General features: G+C 41.3%; 2 protein-coding genes and 1 long non-coding RNA gene across 6 annotated transcripts in view; 1 reads left to right on the top strand and 2 right to left on the bottom strand.

The window, feature by feature from the left end:
* Positions 1 to 5244: 5244 nt before the first annotated feature.
* lsm10 (LSM10, U7 small nuclear RNA associated) lies at positions 5245 to 7121 on the bottom strand. 3 transcript variants are annotated; one of them, XM_017484584.3, is made up of 2 exons: positions 7017 to 7121; positions 5245 to 5767 (listed from the first exon to the last, which is right to left on the bottom strand). In XM_017484584.3, exon 2 carries the CDS (start codon positions 5755 to 5757, stop codon positions 5341 to 5343), a length of 417 nt encoding a protein of 138 aa, XP_017340073.1. In that variant the 5' UTR covers positions 5758 to 5767; positions 7017 to 7121; the 3' UTR covers positions 5245 to 5340. The 3 variants fall into 3 exon arrangements, with proteins under 3 accessions (XP_017340073.1, XP_017340074.1, XP_047015926.1); XM_017484585.3 differs by lacking the exon at positions 7017 to 7121 and adding an exon at positions 6447 to 6703; XM_047159970.2 differs by lacking the exon at positions 7017 to 7121 and adding an exon at positions 6301 to 6401.
* An 82-nt stretch (positions 7122 to 7203) lies between these two features.
* The window catches only part of oscp1a (organic solute carrier partner 1a), an 11119-nt gene continuing 822 nt past the window's right edge, over positions 7204 to 17500 (bottom strand). For both annotated transcript variants that reach the window (XM_017484581.3, XM_017484582.3), the window contains 10 exons: positions 15407 to 15433; positions 14849 to 15003; positions 13845 to 14012; positions 13057 to 13137; positions 12220 to 12323; positions 11280 to 11408; positions 11037 to 11106; positions 10792 to 10937; positions 9840 to 9897; positions 7204 to 8457 (listed from right to left, as the gene is read on the bottom strand). In XM_017484581.3, coding sequence (XP_017340070.1) covers positions 8350 to 8457; positions 9840 to 9897; positions 10792 to 10937; positions 11037 to 11106; positions 11280 to 11408; positions 12220 to 12323; positions 13057 to 13137; positions 13845 to 14012; positions 14849 to 15003; positions 15407 to 15433 — 1046 coding nt within the window. In that variant the 3' untranslated portion in view covers positions 7204 to 8349. The remainder of the gene's footprint in view (positions 8458 to 9839; positions 9898 to 10791; positions 10938 to 11036; positions 11107 to 11279; positions 11409 to 12219; positions 12324 to 13056; positions 13138 to 13844; positions 14013 to 14848; positions 15004 to 15406; positions 15434 to 17500) is intronic.
* LOC128634967 (uncharacterized) lies at positions 8699 to 12792 on the top strand. Its single transcript, XR_008397881.1, has 3 exons — positions 8699 to 9602; positions 11053 to 11199; positions 12162 to 12792. It is a non-coding gene; the product is annotated as an uncharacterized LOC128634967 (long non-coding RNA).

Here is a 17500-nt window from a genome sequence, read left to right as displayed (position 1 = left end):
GTCCTGACATCTTATAACAGGCGATAAAATAATGAATTCGTTTACACTTACTGAAAATATCCAATAAGTCCATTTCTATTCCAACAGTGGAATGGACAGCCTGTGTACACTGAGAAACGCTGTGTGTAATATCGCTAAATATTTTACAACTCGACTTGGAAACCTGATACGCAGGGATGTTCTGGCTCTCACATGCCATCTAGTGGATAACACTGCACATGCGAGCATAAAGAAGGCTGCTCACGTTGCCACTTCTTCTACACTCTTAACCTTACTCTTTCCTACAGCTCATGACCAGAGGTGAGGATAATAAATGTTGGAGTTCTGTGACAAAATGGCTGCCGCTGTTGTCAAGCTAAGCTAACCCTAACCCATCACCCATGAATAAGGTCTCAAATGTAAACATAATTTATACGTGTGTAGAGAACAGTATGAAAACGACATCCTCTTCTGTAGTGGTCATACCATTGTGCGGCATGTTTAAGACTAAAAATGTATGGTATAGTATGCAGTGGGCTTCGGAATCACTGCCAGACGCAGGTTAGAACTTGTCCGAGAGCCAGTTTTGGTTGAATTTGGTTAAATGATCCATTGTGTGTGACATCAAATTATGTTAAAATTAATATATTAAACAATTTTAAATAGCTCAAAATGTTTACAATGTAAGAATTTCAGACTTAATATTTGACAGAATATTAGGTATCATACAAACATTAATATTTGACTCTCTGTTCTACGGAGACTTTAAGCGTACATGCCTGTATGAAGATCATTACTGTATACAGAAAACTGAATCAGTCGATGTTGACATTCACTGGACTGAGAGAAACAGAGAGAGTGAAAGTTCAGAGCCAAACTGTGAGGGTGGAGCAGGAAATAGCTGTGGAGGTCGGCAGTGGGCACGCAGCCTGCCTCTGCCACTAAAAGAGCTCTTTGTGTTTAGGTCAGTTATAGAAGCATGCTCTACATACACACATGTGGGACTGGTGCCATAAAACCCGCTCTAGCATTAGCAATTAGCGTTAAAAATGATCACAAGACGAGGTTCGGTGCACACCTATTTTTACTCTGCCAGGTGTTGAACTATGACTTTATTGTTGTGGTACATGGGACTCCAGCTGGAGCAGGGCATGCTGGGAATAAACTGGCTAGCATAAATTAGTTAAGATGCCTGAATAGATTCTGAACTATTAACTCACACACAGGGTCGGGAGGGTTACTTTAAAATTGTATTCCGTTACAGTTATAAATGACTTCATAAAAAATTTAATCCAAGTCTCACAAAATGAAAGTAATGTAATCGGATTATTTTTGGATTACTTCAAGACCACGTGTAAATAAAGTCAAGAGAAAAGCAATATGAACTAAAATACTTTTATTAAAAGCTTATTTTAGAGCTTAAACATGTTCAATGTTTGGATTTGTTTTAATAAAATAAATAAATAAATAAATAAATAAATAAATAAATAAATAAATAAAAGATCACTGTCCCTGATGCGGGAAACATTACATCATGAACGTTACCATATTCCAGTTTTCCAAAAAGAGGAGACCCTTTTTTTTTTTTTGTGGGGTCTTAACAGCATTCAAAACAGTGCTACTACGAATGCAGACTTTAATACACTGAAGAAGACACACTATTAGCATCACATAAATATACATATATAAATAAAACTGTCTGAAATTTTTTCCTACATTCTTTTGAATGTCCACGGAATAAAATATCATTTACACATTTGAATGACGATGTAATACGAAGCAATGTAATAACACGAAAATAAAAATGACTTTATATGGTCAGGACAGCTGTTATTTGCTGCTGTTGTAAAGTAACTGTTTGATGTCGAACACAACAGCGATTCACCTTTGTGCGTTTGCTGAGAGTAGGGTAACGGTTGAGAGGAATTTGGCCAATAGTTGCTGCAAGTCTTTTATAATGGACCAATCAGTGTGCGAGAAGGCGGGACTTACAGAGAGGGGTTAAAGCAATGCAAACATGTGCACACATCATGCAGTATTAGACCATAAACACATCAGTATTAGACCATAAACACATAAAACTAAAGCCGCATCCTGGACATTTTCTCAAATTTAGATGCTTTTTTACAAAATGTACCTGTAATCTGATTATTTTGTTTTCTGACGTAACTGTAACAGATTACAGCTACCTGTTTTTTGTATCGTGATTACGTAACACCGTTACACGTACTCCGTTACTCCCCAAGCCTGCTCACGGTACATCAGACATGCACTTAGCAGGATCATTAATCCCTTATATTCCATTCGGGGCAAATGATACTTTAAAAGACTTCCAGTAGGAATAGTCATACTTTTGGCTATTTTTCTGTTTACATTCATGTTTATAAATCATATTTAAATTGCAGGTAAGAGCTGATGGGCGGGGCCAGGTGTATGACCCGAGAGCTGATGGGAGGGGCCAGGTATATAAATCTAGTGAGTGTGGGGGGCAGGGCCAGGTGTATGACTTTCGAAAGCTGAGGGGAGCGGCCAGGTATATAAATCTAGTGAGTGTGGGGGGCAGGGCCAGGTGTATGACTTTCGAAAGCTGAGGGGAGCGGCCAGGTATATAAATCTAGTGAGTGTGGGGGGCAGGGCCAGGTGTATGACTTTCGAAAGCTGAGGGGAGCGGCCAGGTATATAAATCTAGTGAGTGTGGGGGGCAGGGCCAGGTGTATGACTTTCGAAAGCTGAGGGGAGCGGCCAGGTATATAAATCTAGTGAGTGTGGGGGGCAGGGCCAGGTGCATGACTCTCGAAAGCTGAGGGGAGCGGCCAGGTATATAAATCTAGTGAGTGTGGGGGGCAGGGCCAGGTGTATGACTTTTGAAAGCTGAGGGGAGGGGCCAGGTATATAAATCTAGTGAGTGTGGGGAGCGGCCAGGTGTGTAGATCTGGAAATCTGAGGGGCAGGGACAGACGTATGACTCTCGAGAGCTGAGGAGGGTGGGCAGGTATATAGATCAGGAAAGCTAAGCGGCTGGGCCAGGTGAATGGCTAAACAAGGCAAGAGGTGGGGCCAAATATCTAGACAGTTGAAAAATCAGTCAAGATAAAAGGTTTGTTCGGCTTTACGTGGAATTTTTGCCCGACTTGAGACGGTGCAGACGCCACGTCACCATGACGCATGCAATCAAAGTGCCGCGACAGCGATATGAGAGCAGCCGGCTCCCTCAGCAACGCAGCTTCTCCAGAGCGGCTGCACAAGCTCTGATGATGACACAGCGATTTCACGATTAGACAGACTCAACGACGTCAACCATGACGTCCTTTTCACGTTCTGACACCTTCAGTTCCTCTAAGTCTCACAAATCTGTATTTTTTATAACAGTAAAAACCCTTTTATGTCATCTTAATGTTATATTGATCAAAATACAGACCCCACTTCATTGGTTTTTAAATAATACAGGCTTACGTCGCACTTTCTTCTTGAACACACAGGCGCTGTATTAACCTCTTCAGTGAAAAGTGTTTCTGGTTACTACGTGTAAAACTCAAACGTCTGTTTATCTGAGAACGTGTCCGACGTGACGACTCCTCCCCCCTGACTGCAAGCGGCAACTCTCGTCGATCGGTTTCATCCAGCCGCAGCCCAAGTCCAACACACCTTGAGTTCTATCTACGGATTAATAAATGCTAAAGCTACAATTACATCATGTTGTATTTATGTACAATTATCATAAAGTCACGCTTTACAGCCTTCCCATTGCCCAAGAATAACTAAATCCCCTTCATATTTCCTTCATACGATTGAGTTTTTTATTGTTCCTGTTGCTGGAAATAGTGTTGTTTTTACCGGGCTGTGAGTGTGAACAGGAACTCACACTCTGTTATTATGTGGAGATTAACCATCAGCTCTGCCACAACAGCTCCAGCTGTTAACTCTGAAACCTCAGACGCAGACAATAGCACGGCGGCGGAGATGAGAGCGACATACCTCTTGATCTTCTGATGAGACTTTATAGACTAAACTCGGTGTTTCGGTGGCTAATGAGCAACATACGGGCATCGCTCACCACATCATCCACTACAGTTCCACCACCATTTGTGAGAAACGTCCAACAATCCAACCGAAACATTATTAGAACGTTCTCTGGTCGAGAAGTTCGAATATAACGTTCCTGCAACGTTCTAAAAACATCCACCTAGAAACAAAACGTTCCTCAAGGTTCCTTTGGATGGTTAAAGGTTCCGAAAATAGTTCTGTTAAGAAACTTCACTGAAAGGGAAACTTGGAGCCAGTCTGTACAGGATTTCGCTGAGTTTTTATAAAAAATTCTCAGTGATGTTTGTTGGTAAACAAGACCTTTTAGCTGTACTCGATGCGTCTCGGCCTGAATCCGCTTAAAATCTGCTTTAATTTTGAAAAATTCCAAGCTCCTCCGAATATTCCGGAGTTTCCTTGATTTTGCGTTCATTTCTGCCATCGCAAAATCCTGGAAGGACTGACTCTTAGCCCTAAATTGTAGGGTTCTTCTACATTTAAGACAACCTTTGAGATAAATGCTGAATAGAACCTGTTTTTACAGATGCCCTAAGAGGCCAAGCATTATTCCCCCCGTTCGTTTTCTCATGATCACGACTTATTTTCCCGCGTACTCGACATAACACCATGTTGAGGCAGCTAAAGCTTAGCGCGATCCCACAGCATTGTGGATGAACAAATCAGTTTTTACTTTAGATCTATCTATCTATTTATATATCTACCTATTTGTATCTTTATATCTCCATCTATCTATATTTTTATATCTATCTATACACACACACACAATAACATTTAATTTATAATATAATATTATATTGTTCTACTGTGACTCTGACAGGATAAAGACGGTCACTGAAGATGAATGAACGAATTGTACGTTCTACTGTAGTTGTGTGCAAACGTTACAAGAACGTACAGTAAACTAGTCAACAGGTTCCATTAAGGTATAAGGATGAGGGTAAAGTATAAATCCAAATATAACATTCCTAACATATTCTAAAAACATCTGTTGCAATAACGGTTATCTTTGCAACGTCATTAGAATGTTCCTCACACATTCTCAGTTATGCAAAAAAAAAAAAGTCATGCGAAAGATTAACGTTCTTGGAAACCCAAAAAAAAGTAAGGTTGAAGGTTCTTAAAAGGTTCCTGAAGCAGTTCTATATGGAAACCTCACTGAAAGGGAAACGCAGAACTCTCTGTTGTAGGGTTCCACTTTTACGAGAACCTTTACGAGATAAATACAATAGAACTTTTTTTTTATTCCAAGATTGTAATATATTCTCCAAAGATTAACTGAATATTAAACAATAACATTTAACTTAAGTATTGTATGTTTTATTGGAGTTGCGCCTGCGTGTGTGTTTCGGAGGCTGCGTGAGCCGATTGAGGAAAGCCTTTTTTCTTCTTGCTGTACTCCTTCCTCCCTTTCTCAGTGAAGCAGCGCACTCGGTGGATCTTCTCCAGCTGGGTCTGTATGGTGTCTACGATATCCACGTGGTCAGGAATGTGGACGTAGCGCACGTTACGGCCGGTCACGAACAGGTCGGCCATCTCCGAGACGTTCCCTCGTCTGTCCCGGTACAAGACGTCCTCCAGACGCACGTTCATGAAGGCGTCCACGTTGAGGACGCGACCCCGGGCCGTGCTCTCGTCCCGCAGCTCCACCGTGGTCACCTGACCGTGCAGACCCTGCAGCAGCACCACCAGGCTGTTCTCCGAGATGGTGCGCTCGGCGAGCGACTGAGTCGCCATCGATTATCCGCTACACGGTGGCGACACGATCACAATTACAATCACACACACACACACACACACGTATAAACTGCATCAATTAAACATGCAAATACAGTTTACTGAATAAAATCAAGACTGGAATAGAATTAGCGTTCCACTTATCGTATTGGCTTCCGTATAGGAAATCCACATTTATGTATTATATATACACATTACACTAATAACTAATCACTCAGTGATTCTCGGAGTGTGTGTGAACACATTTCCTATCGTTACGTGCAAAACTTTTGCCTCCTTAATGGGTTTTAAACAAACTGCAACAATATTTAAATTAAACGAAAAAAAAAAAAGATTTACAACCAACGGACAGAGAATTTCTTAGAGAATATTTAGGCTATTTATTTTACATAAGAAAGGGGCATTCAAGCTTTGTACACAAATGCAATTTATTTTTTAAAATACTCCTCTGAGTACTGCGGAGTTTGCTTGATTTCCGTGATTGTGAAATCCCGGAGAAGCTGATTTACACTGGGGGTAATTTATCATAGCCGATCCACCTACTGGGAGGTTTTTAGGAAGATGGAGGAAACCAGAGAACCCCGGGGGAAACCCACACGAGGAAACACCAGAACACGTTAAAGAAGCTCTGTATACCCTGGAGCTGTAAGATGGTGACAGAGTATAAATTAATTTACTATAAAACTTACTTTCAGCATACCCCAATATATCAGTGACAAAGTTTTCACAACAACAAACACTCAGTAGGACCAGTGTGAGAAAGTTTGAGCATTCTCACACCATTATTATTTTCACTCGAAATAATGTTTTAACAGGGAGATCCTGAATTAACAGTTTAAATAAAAAAAAAAATATATAAAAACATTCAATCATACAAATGACTCGTTCACACTCCTAAATGTGAAGCTAATACAGCTAACAAGCTCACAGCCACCAGTGTAGTATAACAGCAACTGCACGTCTATTTGAAACAACACGGTCTTATTAACTACCACGGTCCTGTCCTTAAACTCTCTCCTCCCTATAGAAGCGCACTACATTCCGCACTATTGCACCTCTACGATGCGCCCTACCTAGTGCACTACATGTCCGTTTAGGATTCGCACAGGCTACAACGCGGGCTTTTTCACCAAAAATTCAACCTGATCAAAATGTTTAACTAATGGACTTGAATTCTTTTTACATTCTTCGATTATCTAAACGTGTTTAAAACACGCAATACTCGGTACAAAATGCCTCTAATGGATTTTTCTCGTTACCTGATTTGGCGTTTTTCCATCCGCTTTAACATTTTTCACAACAATCCCGTTTCTCCGCCTCCTACTTCCGTGTTGGGTGGTGACGTCATTTATCGCCGACGCGCGCTGCTGCCTCTAGCGGTCGCAGACCAAATTGCAGTTTGAACAGTTCAGATTCGATTCTTTATTTATTTATTGAATTAATTTTTGAGACGTCTTTTTTTTATTTATTTTATTTTCTACAGACATAAATGTATGGTATGGAATTAAATTTGTGCCACGGGTAAAGTTTTACCGTTTCATATCGTTTGTTTTATTCTCTGTCAGATTTATTAAGTATTATCTCCGATACCTTCATACCGACACAAATTTAATCCTATATCAATACTTTATACAGATGAATAGAAGAATACGTTGTGTTTAACATATCATGCATTCAACTTAAACAAACAAACAATTAAATACCCTTGGTTGTCACAGTTATGTCATGTACGATTTTCCCATTTTCTTATTTGTTTGATTCAACCATTACAATAACTCACTGATTATAAAAATAGAAAATGAATTTTACAGACTAACTTTATTTAAATATGTAACAACAACATACAGATTGTAGCAATGTAACTAGTGACCGCACACAGTATCGCTATCCGGCCGATTCCAACAAAAACAGTGGTAGGGATATGAATTTAATCTGATCCTGTAACTAATGGAAACGTTTGGAATTGGATTTGGAGAAGACATACATAAGCTGGAAATGTTTACATATAAAGAGAATTGATACTTTATTATATTTATATATAATAATATAAAGTTATTTTTCTGTGAAAGCTATGGTTTTGTGCAAATCGTGTTTTTAGCGACGTAAATTCTGTATTTGTTAATTTTTAAAAATGCTTCAGGTTAAAAAAAAAGCGTATTATTCTCTAAGAGTCGGTATTTGCTGATACTCAAGGTTTCAGAACCGTTACAGGAAATGAAAACGTGGTATCGTGCCATCTCTAACCGTAACGAGCAAATCAAACGCTATTAAAATAAAGCGAGCAGTGTGTGAAACAGTAAATTCCTCACAGAAACATCACACAGACTTCACATGAGAGATTTACACCCCTGGTTTTTTTCACGCGTCTTCACATGCAGACGTTTCACGTGGGTTTTTTCCCCCACGTGATTTTTAAACAAATGGCGTAACTGTCATATTGCCCCATGTGGTTTTATTCATTACATTTTACTCACATGCTGTCTCACTTTAACTTGAGTTCGGTGTTGGAATTTCATGTGTTCACACGTGTAAGAACATATGATCACACGTGAAATGTGCGTGATATTTCTGTAAGAGAGATTTCTTTTTGCTTTAGAGTTCATCCATCATGGCCAGCAGATCTTCTCCTTTGTCGCTGGGTCTCTCGGCTTCATCCTGATCGGTGAACTGGGCGGCGATGCGGGTCAGCTCGGTGTCGGCCTGAGAATAAACACACAGTCCTCTAATACACAGTCGGAAATGCTTCATGGACGTGTGTGTGTGTGTGTGTTTGTGTGTGTGTGTGTGTGTGTACTCTAAATGAACACATCTAATTCAGCCCTGGCTCTTGGCTTAATAAAATGGTTGCATTTTAAATGTTATTCCTCTCTAAAGTCTCTCATTTGAACATGTTTACGTATTAAAGTGTGTGCTGTGCACTGTGGATAATAAAACGGTTTAATAACATGCTGATTTAGATCATTTAGACAAACGTCACGGAGAACTTAATGTTTTTTTAAGCAGATTAGGGAAATTCGAGCCTGTAGGTCACGTGTGATCTCGTTTCTGCCGCGCTCTTACACAGCTCTAGACGAAATCATCGGCAAAGTAAACAAAGTGATTACTTTGGTAATTACACTCGGACACGCCTGATTCCACTCTACAGCTAAACATGTTGCCCTAAAGAGCTTCCTCTGAAGGTGAAGCGTGTTAGAGAGGAGAGGAGAGGAGAGGAGAAGAGAAGTGAGGAGAAGAGGAGAGAGGAGAAGAGAAGTGAGGAGAAGAGGAGAGAGGAGAAGAGAAGTGAGGAGAAGAGAAGTGAGGAGAAGAGAAGTGAGGAGAAACAATGAGAAGAGAAACAATGAAGAGAGACGAGAAGAGAAGTGAGGAGAGACGAAACAACGAGAAAAGAGCCAATAAGAGAATAGAGAAGAAGAGAAGAAAAACAATGAGAAGAGACGAGAAATAATGAGAAGAGAAAGACACGAGAGGAGATGAGAAAAGAAACGAAGAGAAGAGAATGAGAAGAAAAGAGAAAAGAGAAGAGAACCAATGAGAAGAAAAGAGAACCAATGAGAAGAAAAGAGAAGACAAGAGAAGAGAAGAGAACCAATGAGAAGAGAAGAGAACCAATGAGAAGAAAAGAGAAGGGAGGAGAAGAGAAACAATGACAAGAGAACCAATGAGAAGAGAACAGAACCAATGAGAAGAGAACAGAACCAATGAGAAGAGGACAGAACCAATGAGAAGAGAACAGAACCAATGAGAAGAGAAGAGAACCAATGAGAAGAGAAGAGAACCAATGAGAAGAGAGCCAATGAGAAGAGAACCAATGAGAAGACAAGAGAGGACAGCAGGATCCTCAGGTCTGGTGGTTTCATAATCTCCACACTGACATTTTACTCATATTCAGAGCACAACATGTCTGAGAGGAGTGTGTTCAGAGTTAACGCGTGTGTGACAGGAGGTGAAACAGTCTTAGCTCAAGGCGAAGGAGCTCCACGAGCCTGCATAAACATCCTCCACCCATCCCGGCATCACAATAGAAAAACACACACAGTAAATATGCAAATCTGAAAGGTCGCCTCGGGGCCGTGACTCACCTTCACAGCCTGAATGCTCACCACACCGCACGCCTCGTCCGCCGCTGATAACCTTCCCCTGTAGAGACACACTTCAACAGTCAGAGTGCCTCAAACAGCACGCACTTTTACCATAATAATACAATGGATATAACAAGTCCACACACTCCTCTTAAAAATGGCAGGGTTTTGTCCCATAAAAAATGAAATCAAGATAAATCATGTCAGAACCAATAAAGTTTTCAACGCGGTCTCAGAAGTTCGGTCCTCGCTGTGTGCGTACATGTTCATTACAAAACCTTACAGTAGCATTTCCTCTTGCTGAGTATATTGATTTTACCGTGTCTCGCATACGATCGTCAAATTCCGAAGACGACATGTGAACGGCGAGACGACGGCGGTATTACAGATTTTCCTCTGTTTAAGCGATAACATGTTTCCGGTCCTTTAGAGGTGGAACGGAAAAACGCAGGTACGAAACTCGTGAAAGAACTCTTACAGGATATGAAAAGGTGTTCCTGGATCGTACGACGTCTCGTTAGAATTTCTGCGGACACCAAACACGTGCGTAACACGGACAACTTTTTAAACAAACAGAATTCGTTACGAATTAAAGTTTGAGACTAAGGTTTGCTTCAACGTAAACGAAGTATTGTTGAACCCATCTAAAATGGAAGGAACATAGTGGTTAAATAGAATGAATCCCTTGGAACTCAGCCACAACTTTCACACAAAGTCAGGCGCTCATGACAGCGACTCGTGACACGATCCGAGCCACGTGATTGGCCGATATTCACTTCGCCAGTGTTTGCGTAAAGTTAAGAAATCCGTAGCGTTTTTCCGCTCTCCTCGCGCGGATGAAAAGCATCTAAACCAGATCGTACTGTTTCTACACGTGCGGCTGATCTTACGCAAGCACTGAAACACGCGTAAAAATCTCTGGCCTTAAAGCTCAGAGCTGACGTGTACTCACTCCTCGTCCTCTTCCTGGTCGGAGGGGAACAGATTCACTCTCATCCCTCCATCAGCACCAACCGAATCCCAAACCTCCATCTGTCCCATCAGCTTGGCTAACAGGTTCAGCTCTGCTTTAGCCAGAGGGTTAGGATCATCGCAAACCTGCTCAACACACACACACACACACACACCTGACATGTTCATAAACATGTAAATAATACGAAATAAGGCCGTCGTGTCTGGATGAAGGCGTACGTTTACCTGTTGGCGTTTACAGGTGTGTTTGGAGCTTCCTGACGTGTGGGTGTCCTCGGCTGAGCTCACACCGTACCTGCACGAGTACAGAGTTCACACAAACTCCTCAAGAGAAGAACTGAGTGCAAATGGAGGAGAACTTTATGGAAACGTTCCACACATGATTCAGGTTTGTGGGTGTTTTTGACACAGTGGTGTTGTTGGAATAGTTTAGTGTCACACGGGGTAAATAATCCATGTGGTGTTTACATGTTAGTGCCCAGACGTGTCACTCGGTCTCCGGACACGTCGAATGAAGCGTCTCTCACGGTGCTGGTGTAGCTGCCTCCACTCACGAACTCGCGCCTCCTCACCAGCCTGCCTCGGCTGTTAACATACCTGAGAGAACGAAAGCGTAGTTTTATATGTGTTTACACAACTGTTAGTTCCCCTCTACTATTCTGATTGGTCGAGCGGCGTTCCAAGAGTGCTTAAGAGGTCCAAGGGGGGGAGTTGTGGCTTGGTGGTTAAGGCTCTGGGTTACTGACCGGAAGGTCGGGCGTTCAAGCCTCAGCGCTGCCAAGCTGCCACTGTTGGGCCCTTGATATGGGGGATACATTCCCTCACTGCACATTGTTGCCATATGGCAACAGCTTACTCGAACTATTTCAAATAATAAAAATCCATAAAATCATTTTTATTCATTTATTACTATTTGTTGCTCACTCACTACTGTGAACTGTGCAATACTGCATTTGTCACTATTCTGTAAATAAACGAGGTGCTACTCATCTGTATATATTCATATTCTTATACACACACTGAGGTGTTCATAGTGTACATATTACCATTATGATCATAATTTTTTACGACTATTATTGTTATTTTTCTGTTCCTATATACTTTTTTCTGTCTATCTTATCTGTGGTGTGTCATTGAGCTGCTGTAAGCCGGTGTGGGATCAATAAAATTTTTATCTTATCTTATCTTAATAATTCATGCAGTAGAGGGTTAACAGCTCTGTGGTTGGACTGGATTCTGCCGCACTGTGAACGTTCTAGAAAATTCTTTCAATTTAAACAAATGCTGCTTGAAGTATCATTTGTAGGAAATGTGTATAAATCGGTCTATATACTGTATCTATGAAAATAGCTCACAGGTTAAAAAAAAAGAAAAGAAAAAAGAAAGAAGAAGAAGAAGCACTGACTACCTGATTAATCCGGGAACTTCAGAGCCGTGAGGCACCGGCCCAGACGTCGGGATTGCAAAACTCCCGTCTGCGTTCTGGAGATTCTCCTTCAGGAAAATGGACACCTGGGAGAAGGAACGTCACAGCTAGCCATGGATCAGTGTGTTGAACTCACCTCTACTACAGGGATGTTGCTTAGGATGCCAAATATTTCCTCTATAAAAGCTCTGCCTGTTCAAATCAACCTCGAGAGAGCTTTTGCATTCCTTCTAGGACTGTATGTAAAGTCGAGTGCAAAAGTTTGTGCACCCTCAAGACAATAGACAGTGTGTTTGTCTTCACAGTTGGCTGTTCATCGTGACAGAAGTAACTAAAAAGGGTCCAATATATTATATTATCTCCATTCATTCATGTGATAAATATTAATATCCAATAACTTTACAAGTGCCCCCAACTTACTTCATATCCGCAAACAACAAAGAAAAAAATTGAGTGTTTAGTTTTGGTTCTTTTCAAAAAAAAAATTCTGTCAGTTTAGTGTTGTTTTCGATTGTGGTTTGTTTTTTACTTAAATTTCTTGCAGACAAATTATAAAAAAAAAAAAAGAGAGAGAGATTTTCCTTTCGAATCTCACACAAGGACACTAAATTTCTCAATAAAGTGTTACATTTCCTGTACTGTGTTACACTGACCGTATTTCCGTTTATTCTGCTCTCAATGTCATTATAAACCGAAAACAAATCATCTGCTGATGTGTAAACTGAAACAAAAACATTTCTTTAAACACTGTATACTTATACAAAACAACTCGTGAACATTTTCTAACATTTTAAGCATTTTCCATAAAACAAACCTCACCCTGACGCGCATGTCCTGAAAGAAAGCGAGGAGCGTCTGGCGTATGAGCTGAAACTCGCCGTCTGATAAAGGAGTGTACATCTAAAACAAAGTGAGAAACAAAATCATGATCAAAATCATGTTTCGCCCTATGTGACCGTATGATTGCACTAAATCTAATCTAATCCAATCCAATCCAACCCAATAAACTTTGGTTCAGCCTGAGATTGAAGGCTGTTTTGGTCCACAGCTGAAGGTAGGTTCACACCCGAGACCATTCATTTTCAATGAGAGCCGGCGACTTCTGCTGATTAGATGTGGGCGTGTCCAGTGACGCGTCAAAGATGAGAAAACGTTAACTTTATGCAAATTTGGAGTGACTCTGTGCAGCGACCACCAATAGGAGTGAAGACAGTAGAGCGTACGTGTCGCGTACGAATTGTTTCGTGGACCCAGACAGTCCGGCGCTTGCGCTTGCACACGCTGCTTCTCCTTCATCTCGTAGGATATGATGCATATATATACGCTGGTGAATTTTATATACAAACTCTCTTCCTCTAGAATGTTTCATTTTAGTGGTAAAAAACCTGGTTCATTGACAAAAGTGGAATGCTAGTTGTGCCACCCACTGATAAATGTTACTATGGAAACCAGTAGTAGGAACGCCATAGTACAGCGACTGGCGACTTGCATTGATAAAATCGCTGTAAGTGTGAATCTACCTTAAGTGTTCACAGCACGGTTTGACCACACTAACGGAAAATGTGAAAGCATCCTGAATGAGAAATGTAGTGCTGTATAGGTGGTACCTCTATGATGAGACGCTGTGCCTCGTTGATGAGGTTAACGAGGCGGGGATTGTCTTTAACGAGCTCCCGAACCCCGTCCATGTGGTTGAATGAGACGAGCAGTAAGTCTCGTGGCCGAGGACAGAGGGCGATCTGATACTTAAACGCCATCGTCATCAGGTCATACATCTGCACATGAGCATCATGGACATGGAGATATATATACACACACCCACACACACACACACACAACCCGTGTACATATATACATTGTACACATGGTGCTCACTTTGTTTCTGTAAATACACGCTGTAAAAAAACCCTCACATTTCCTAAGTCAACATTTGCTTTAACATTTATTCGTTTTAATGTCAGATGTGTTAATATGTGTTAAATACGTTTTCGTCCGTACAGAATTATGCAGAGTATTTTTGTGACTGTTGTGGCTAAAAACGCTCGATTTTTCTGAAGATTAAAAAAAAAAAAATTTGCATCGATTTTTATGCGTTTTTGCGGAAAACTACTCGAATTGGCGAAATCGCGATCGCACTAAAGAGTTTTGCACGGTCTTTCGTCGTGATGTTTGTCGGTAAACGAGACCTATCTGTACTCGTGTTCGAAGCATGCTAATTGAAGACGGCTTCGGCTGAACGCCACATGACGCGTCTCGGCCCGAAATCTGCGGAAAATCTGCGGTAATTTTTTTCAAAATCGCAAGTTCCTCAGAATATTGCGGCGTTTGCTTGGTTTTGTGTTCATTTCTGCGATCGCAAAATTGCAAAATCCTGGAGGGACTGACATTTACTGGACATTTATGCACAATGTATATAGCTCTGAACCAAATGATATGAACCAAATGACGAACCAAATGATATGAAAATTGTGTCAAGGAATTAAAATCTCTGAGGGAATGGGGTGTGTGTGTGTGTGTGTGATTCATTTCAAGACCGCTTTAACCAGGTACCTTGTTACACACTGACCCCTCTCCAGGCACCCTCCTCAGTCCCCTTCCCTAGCCTCCCTACCCTGTCCATGCTGGTAGAGTTGAGCCTCATGATGGAAGTGTGAGCCAGGCGTGTTAGCACGTAGCGCAGAGCTCGATGTGAGTACATGTCCTGCGGCTGCATCGACTCCTCCATAAACCCCTTACAGAACATCACACCGACTATATCATTCATCACTACACACACAGAAGGAGGGAAGAGATATGATCAGATCATCCACACAGAACACACTACACTCCAAGTGTCATAGTGAGAGGGAAACCATATCAGCAAATAGACATAGCTACTAGATATTAACGTAGCTACAGGCTAACTTTAGCACACCGCACTCCAGTATAGAGGGAATATAATATTAGGTGTTGATTAGTTTTCCCCAACAGCAGCTCGCACACTAGTGCGCTATCATTTCTATAGCAACAGCTCATCCACGGGGACTGGTTTGGCAAACGCCCCACATAATCTGACTCGAATAGCTGAATGTACTATTCAGCGTTTAAGAAACAGTGCTGATGTTAATCGGATAGACAGCAGTCTGAAAGCAGGATGAAGCAGTAGTATAGTGAATAATGTATCGTTTACCTCTTTTCCTGTCGTCCTCTGACCAACCTGTAAAAACGAGTGAACACAGCAAGATTATAATTATTTATGTAAAAATAAAAATAAATGTGGGATTGTGCCGTCCTGTGGAGCCAATACACATTTCCTGTAACACCACGACACATTTAATTCAGTTCATTGGTCTATTCTTAAACACGGGCCAGTCCAAGGCGTGAGAAGGTGTTTACTTTGGTTTTATGTCTGAGGTTGGAAGTTTATTCAATGCATTTCACTCACCTGGTTAGCTTTAACAGGCTAGGTTGGCTTTAACAGGTTAGGTTAGCTATAACAGGTTAGGTTAGCGCTAACAGGCTAGGTTAGTTTTAACAGGCTAGGTTAGCTTTAAAAGGCTAGGTTAGCTCTAAAAGGCTAGGTTAGCTTTACCAGGCTAGGTTAGCTCTAACATGCTAGGTTAGCTTTCACTAATAGGGAATAGGGAAGCTGTTTAGGGAATCGCAATCATTTATTGACGTTATAAGGAAGCTGGAAAATCATTTAGAAGTTAGTAAAGCCTTCCAGTTTGACCAGCTCAGCCTGTGCTTTAGTAGCTGGTCAGAAAAAGCTGGACTTTTCAGAAGGGATTTAACAGGCTAGGTAAGCTTTAACAGACTAGAATAGCTCTCGCTCACTAGGTCAGTTTTAACGGTCTAGATTAACTTTCGCTCACTAGGTTAACTTTAATGGGCTAGGTTAGTGCTCGCTCACTAGGTTAACTTCAACAGTCTAGATTAGCTCTCACTCAGTAGGTTAACTTCAACAGTCTAGATTAGCTCTCATTCAGTAGGTTATCTTTAATGGTCTAGATTAGCTCTGACTCACTAGGTTAGCTTTAACGGGCTAGATTATCTCTCTCTCACTAGGTTAGCTTCAACAGTCTAGATTAGCTCTCGGTCACTAGGTTAACTTCAACAGTCTAGATTAGCTCTCACTCAGTAGGTTATCTTTAATGGTCTAGATTAGCTCTCACTCACTAGGTTAGCTTTAACGGGCTAGATTAGCTCTCGCGCACTAGGTTAACTTTAATGGGCTAGGTTAGTGCTCGCTCACTAGGTTAACTTTAACGGGCTAGGTTAGCTCTCGCTCACTAGGTTAACTTCAACAGTCTAGATTAGCTCTCACTCACTAGGTTAACTTCAACAGTCTAGATTAGCTCTGACTCACTAGGTTAGCTTTAACGGGCTAGATTAACTCTCACTCACTAGGTTAGCTTCAACAGTCTAGATTAGCTCTCGGTCACTAGGTTAACTTCAACAGTCTAGATTAGCTCTCACTCAGTAGGTTATCTTTAATGGTCTAGATTAGCTCTCACTCACTAGGTTAGCTTTAACGGGCTAGATTAGCTCTCGCGCACTAGGTTAACTTTAATGGGCTAGGTTAGTGCTCGCTCACTAGGTTAACTTTAACGGGCTAGGTTAGCTCTCGCTCACTAGGTTAACTTCAACAGTCTAGATTAGCTCTCGCTCACTAGGTTAACTTAAACAGTCTAGATTAGCTCTCACTCAGTAGGTTATCTTTAATGGTCTAGATTAGCTCTGACTCACTAGGTTAGCTTTAACGGGCTAGATTAACTCTCACTCACTAGGTTAGCTTCAACAGTCTAGATTAGCTCTCGGTCACTAGGTTAGCTTTAACCGGTTTAATTAACTCTCTCTCACTAGGTTAGCTTTAACGGGCTTGATTAGCTCTCGCTCACTAGATTAGCTTTAACGGCCTAGGTTAGCTCTCGCTCACTAGGTTATCTTTAACGGGTTCGATTAGCTCTCGCTCACTAGATTATCTTTAACGGGCTAGATTAGCTCTCGCGCACTAAGTTAGCTTTAACAGGCTAGGTTAGCTCTCAGTCACTAGGTTAGCTTCAACAGATTAGCTCTCACTCACTAGGTTAGCTTTAACGGTCTAGATTAGCTCTATTCATTATTCAAACTCAAAGAAAGCTTTAAGGTGTAACGCATTGTTATGTGTGCAGGATCAGCAGCATTAGTTCTGTGATTGGTGAGGGCGGAAGTTACACGCTTTACGCTACATTCATGCTACAAAGTGTTTTAGCAAGGCTCTTAACCCTCTATGTTCCAGGGG

Source organism: Ictalurus punctatus, chromosome 14 (assembly GCF_001660625.3).
Source record: "Ictalurus punctatus breed USDA103 chromosome 14, Coco_2.0, whole genome shotgun sequence".
Classification (NCBI taxonomy): domain Eukaryota; kingdom Metazoa; phylum Chordata; class Actinopteri; order Siluriformes; family Ictaluridae; genus Ictalurus; species Ictalurus punctatus.
This window is presented reverse-complemented; position numbering and strand designations above follow the sequence as displayed.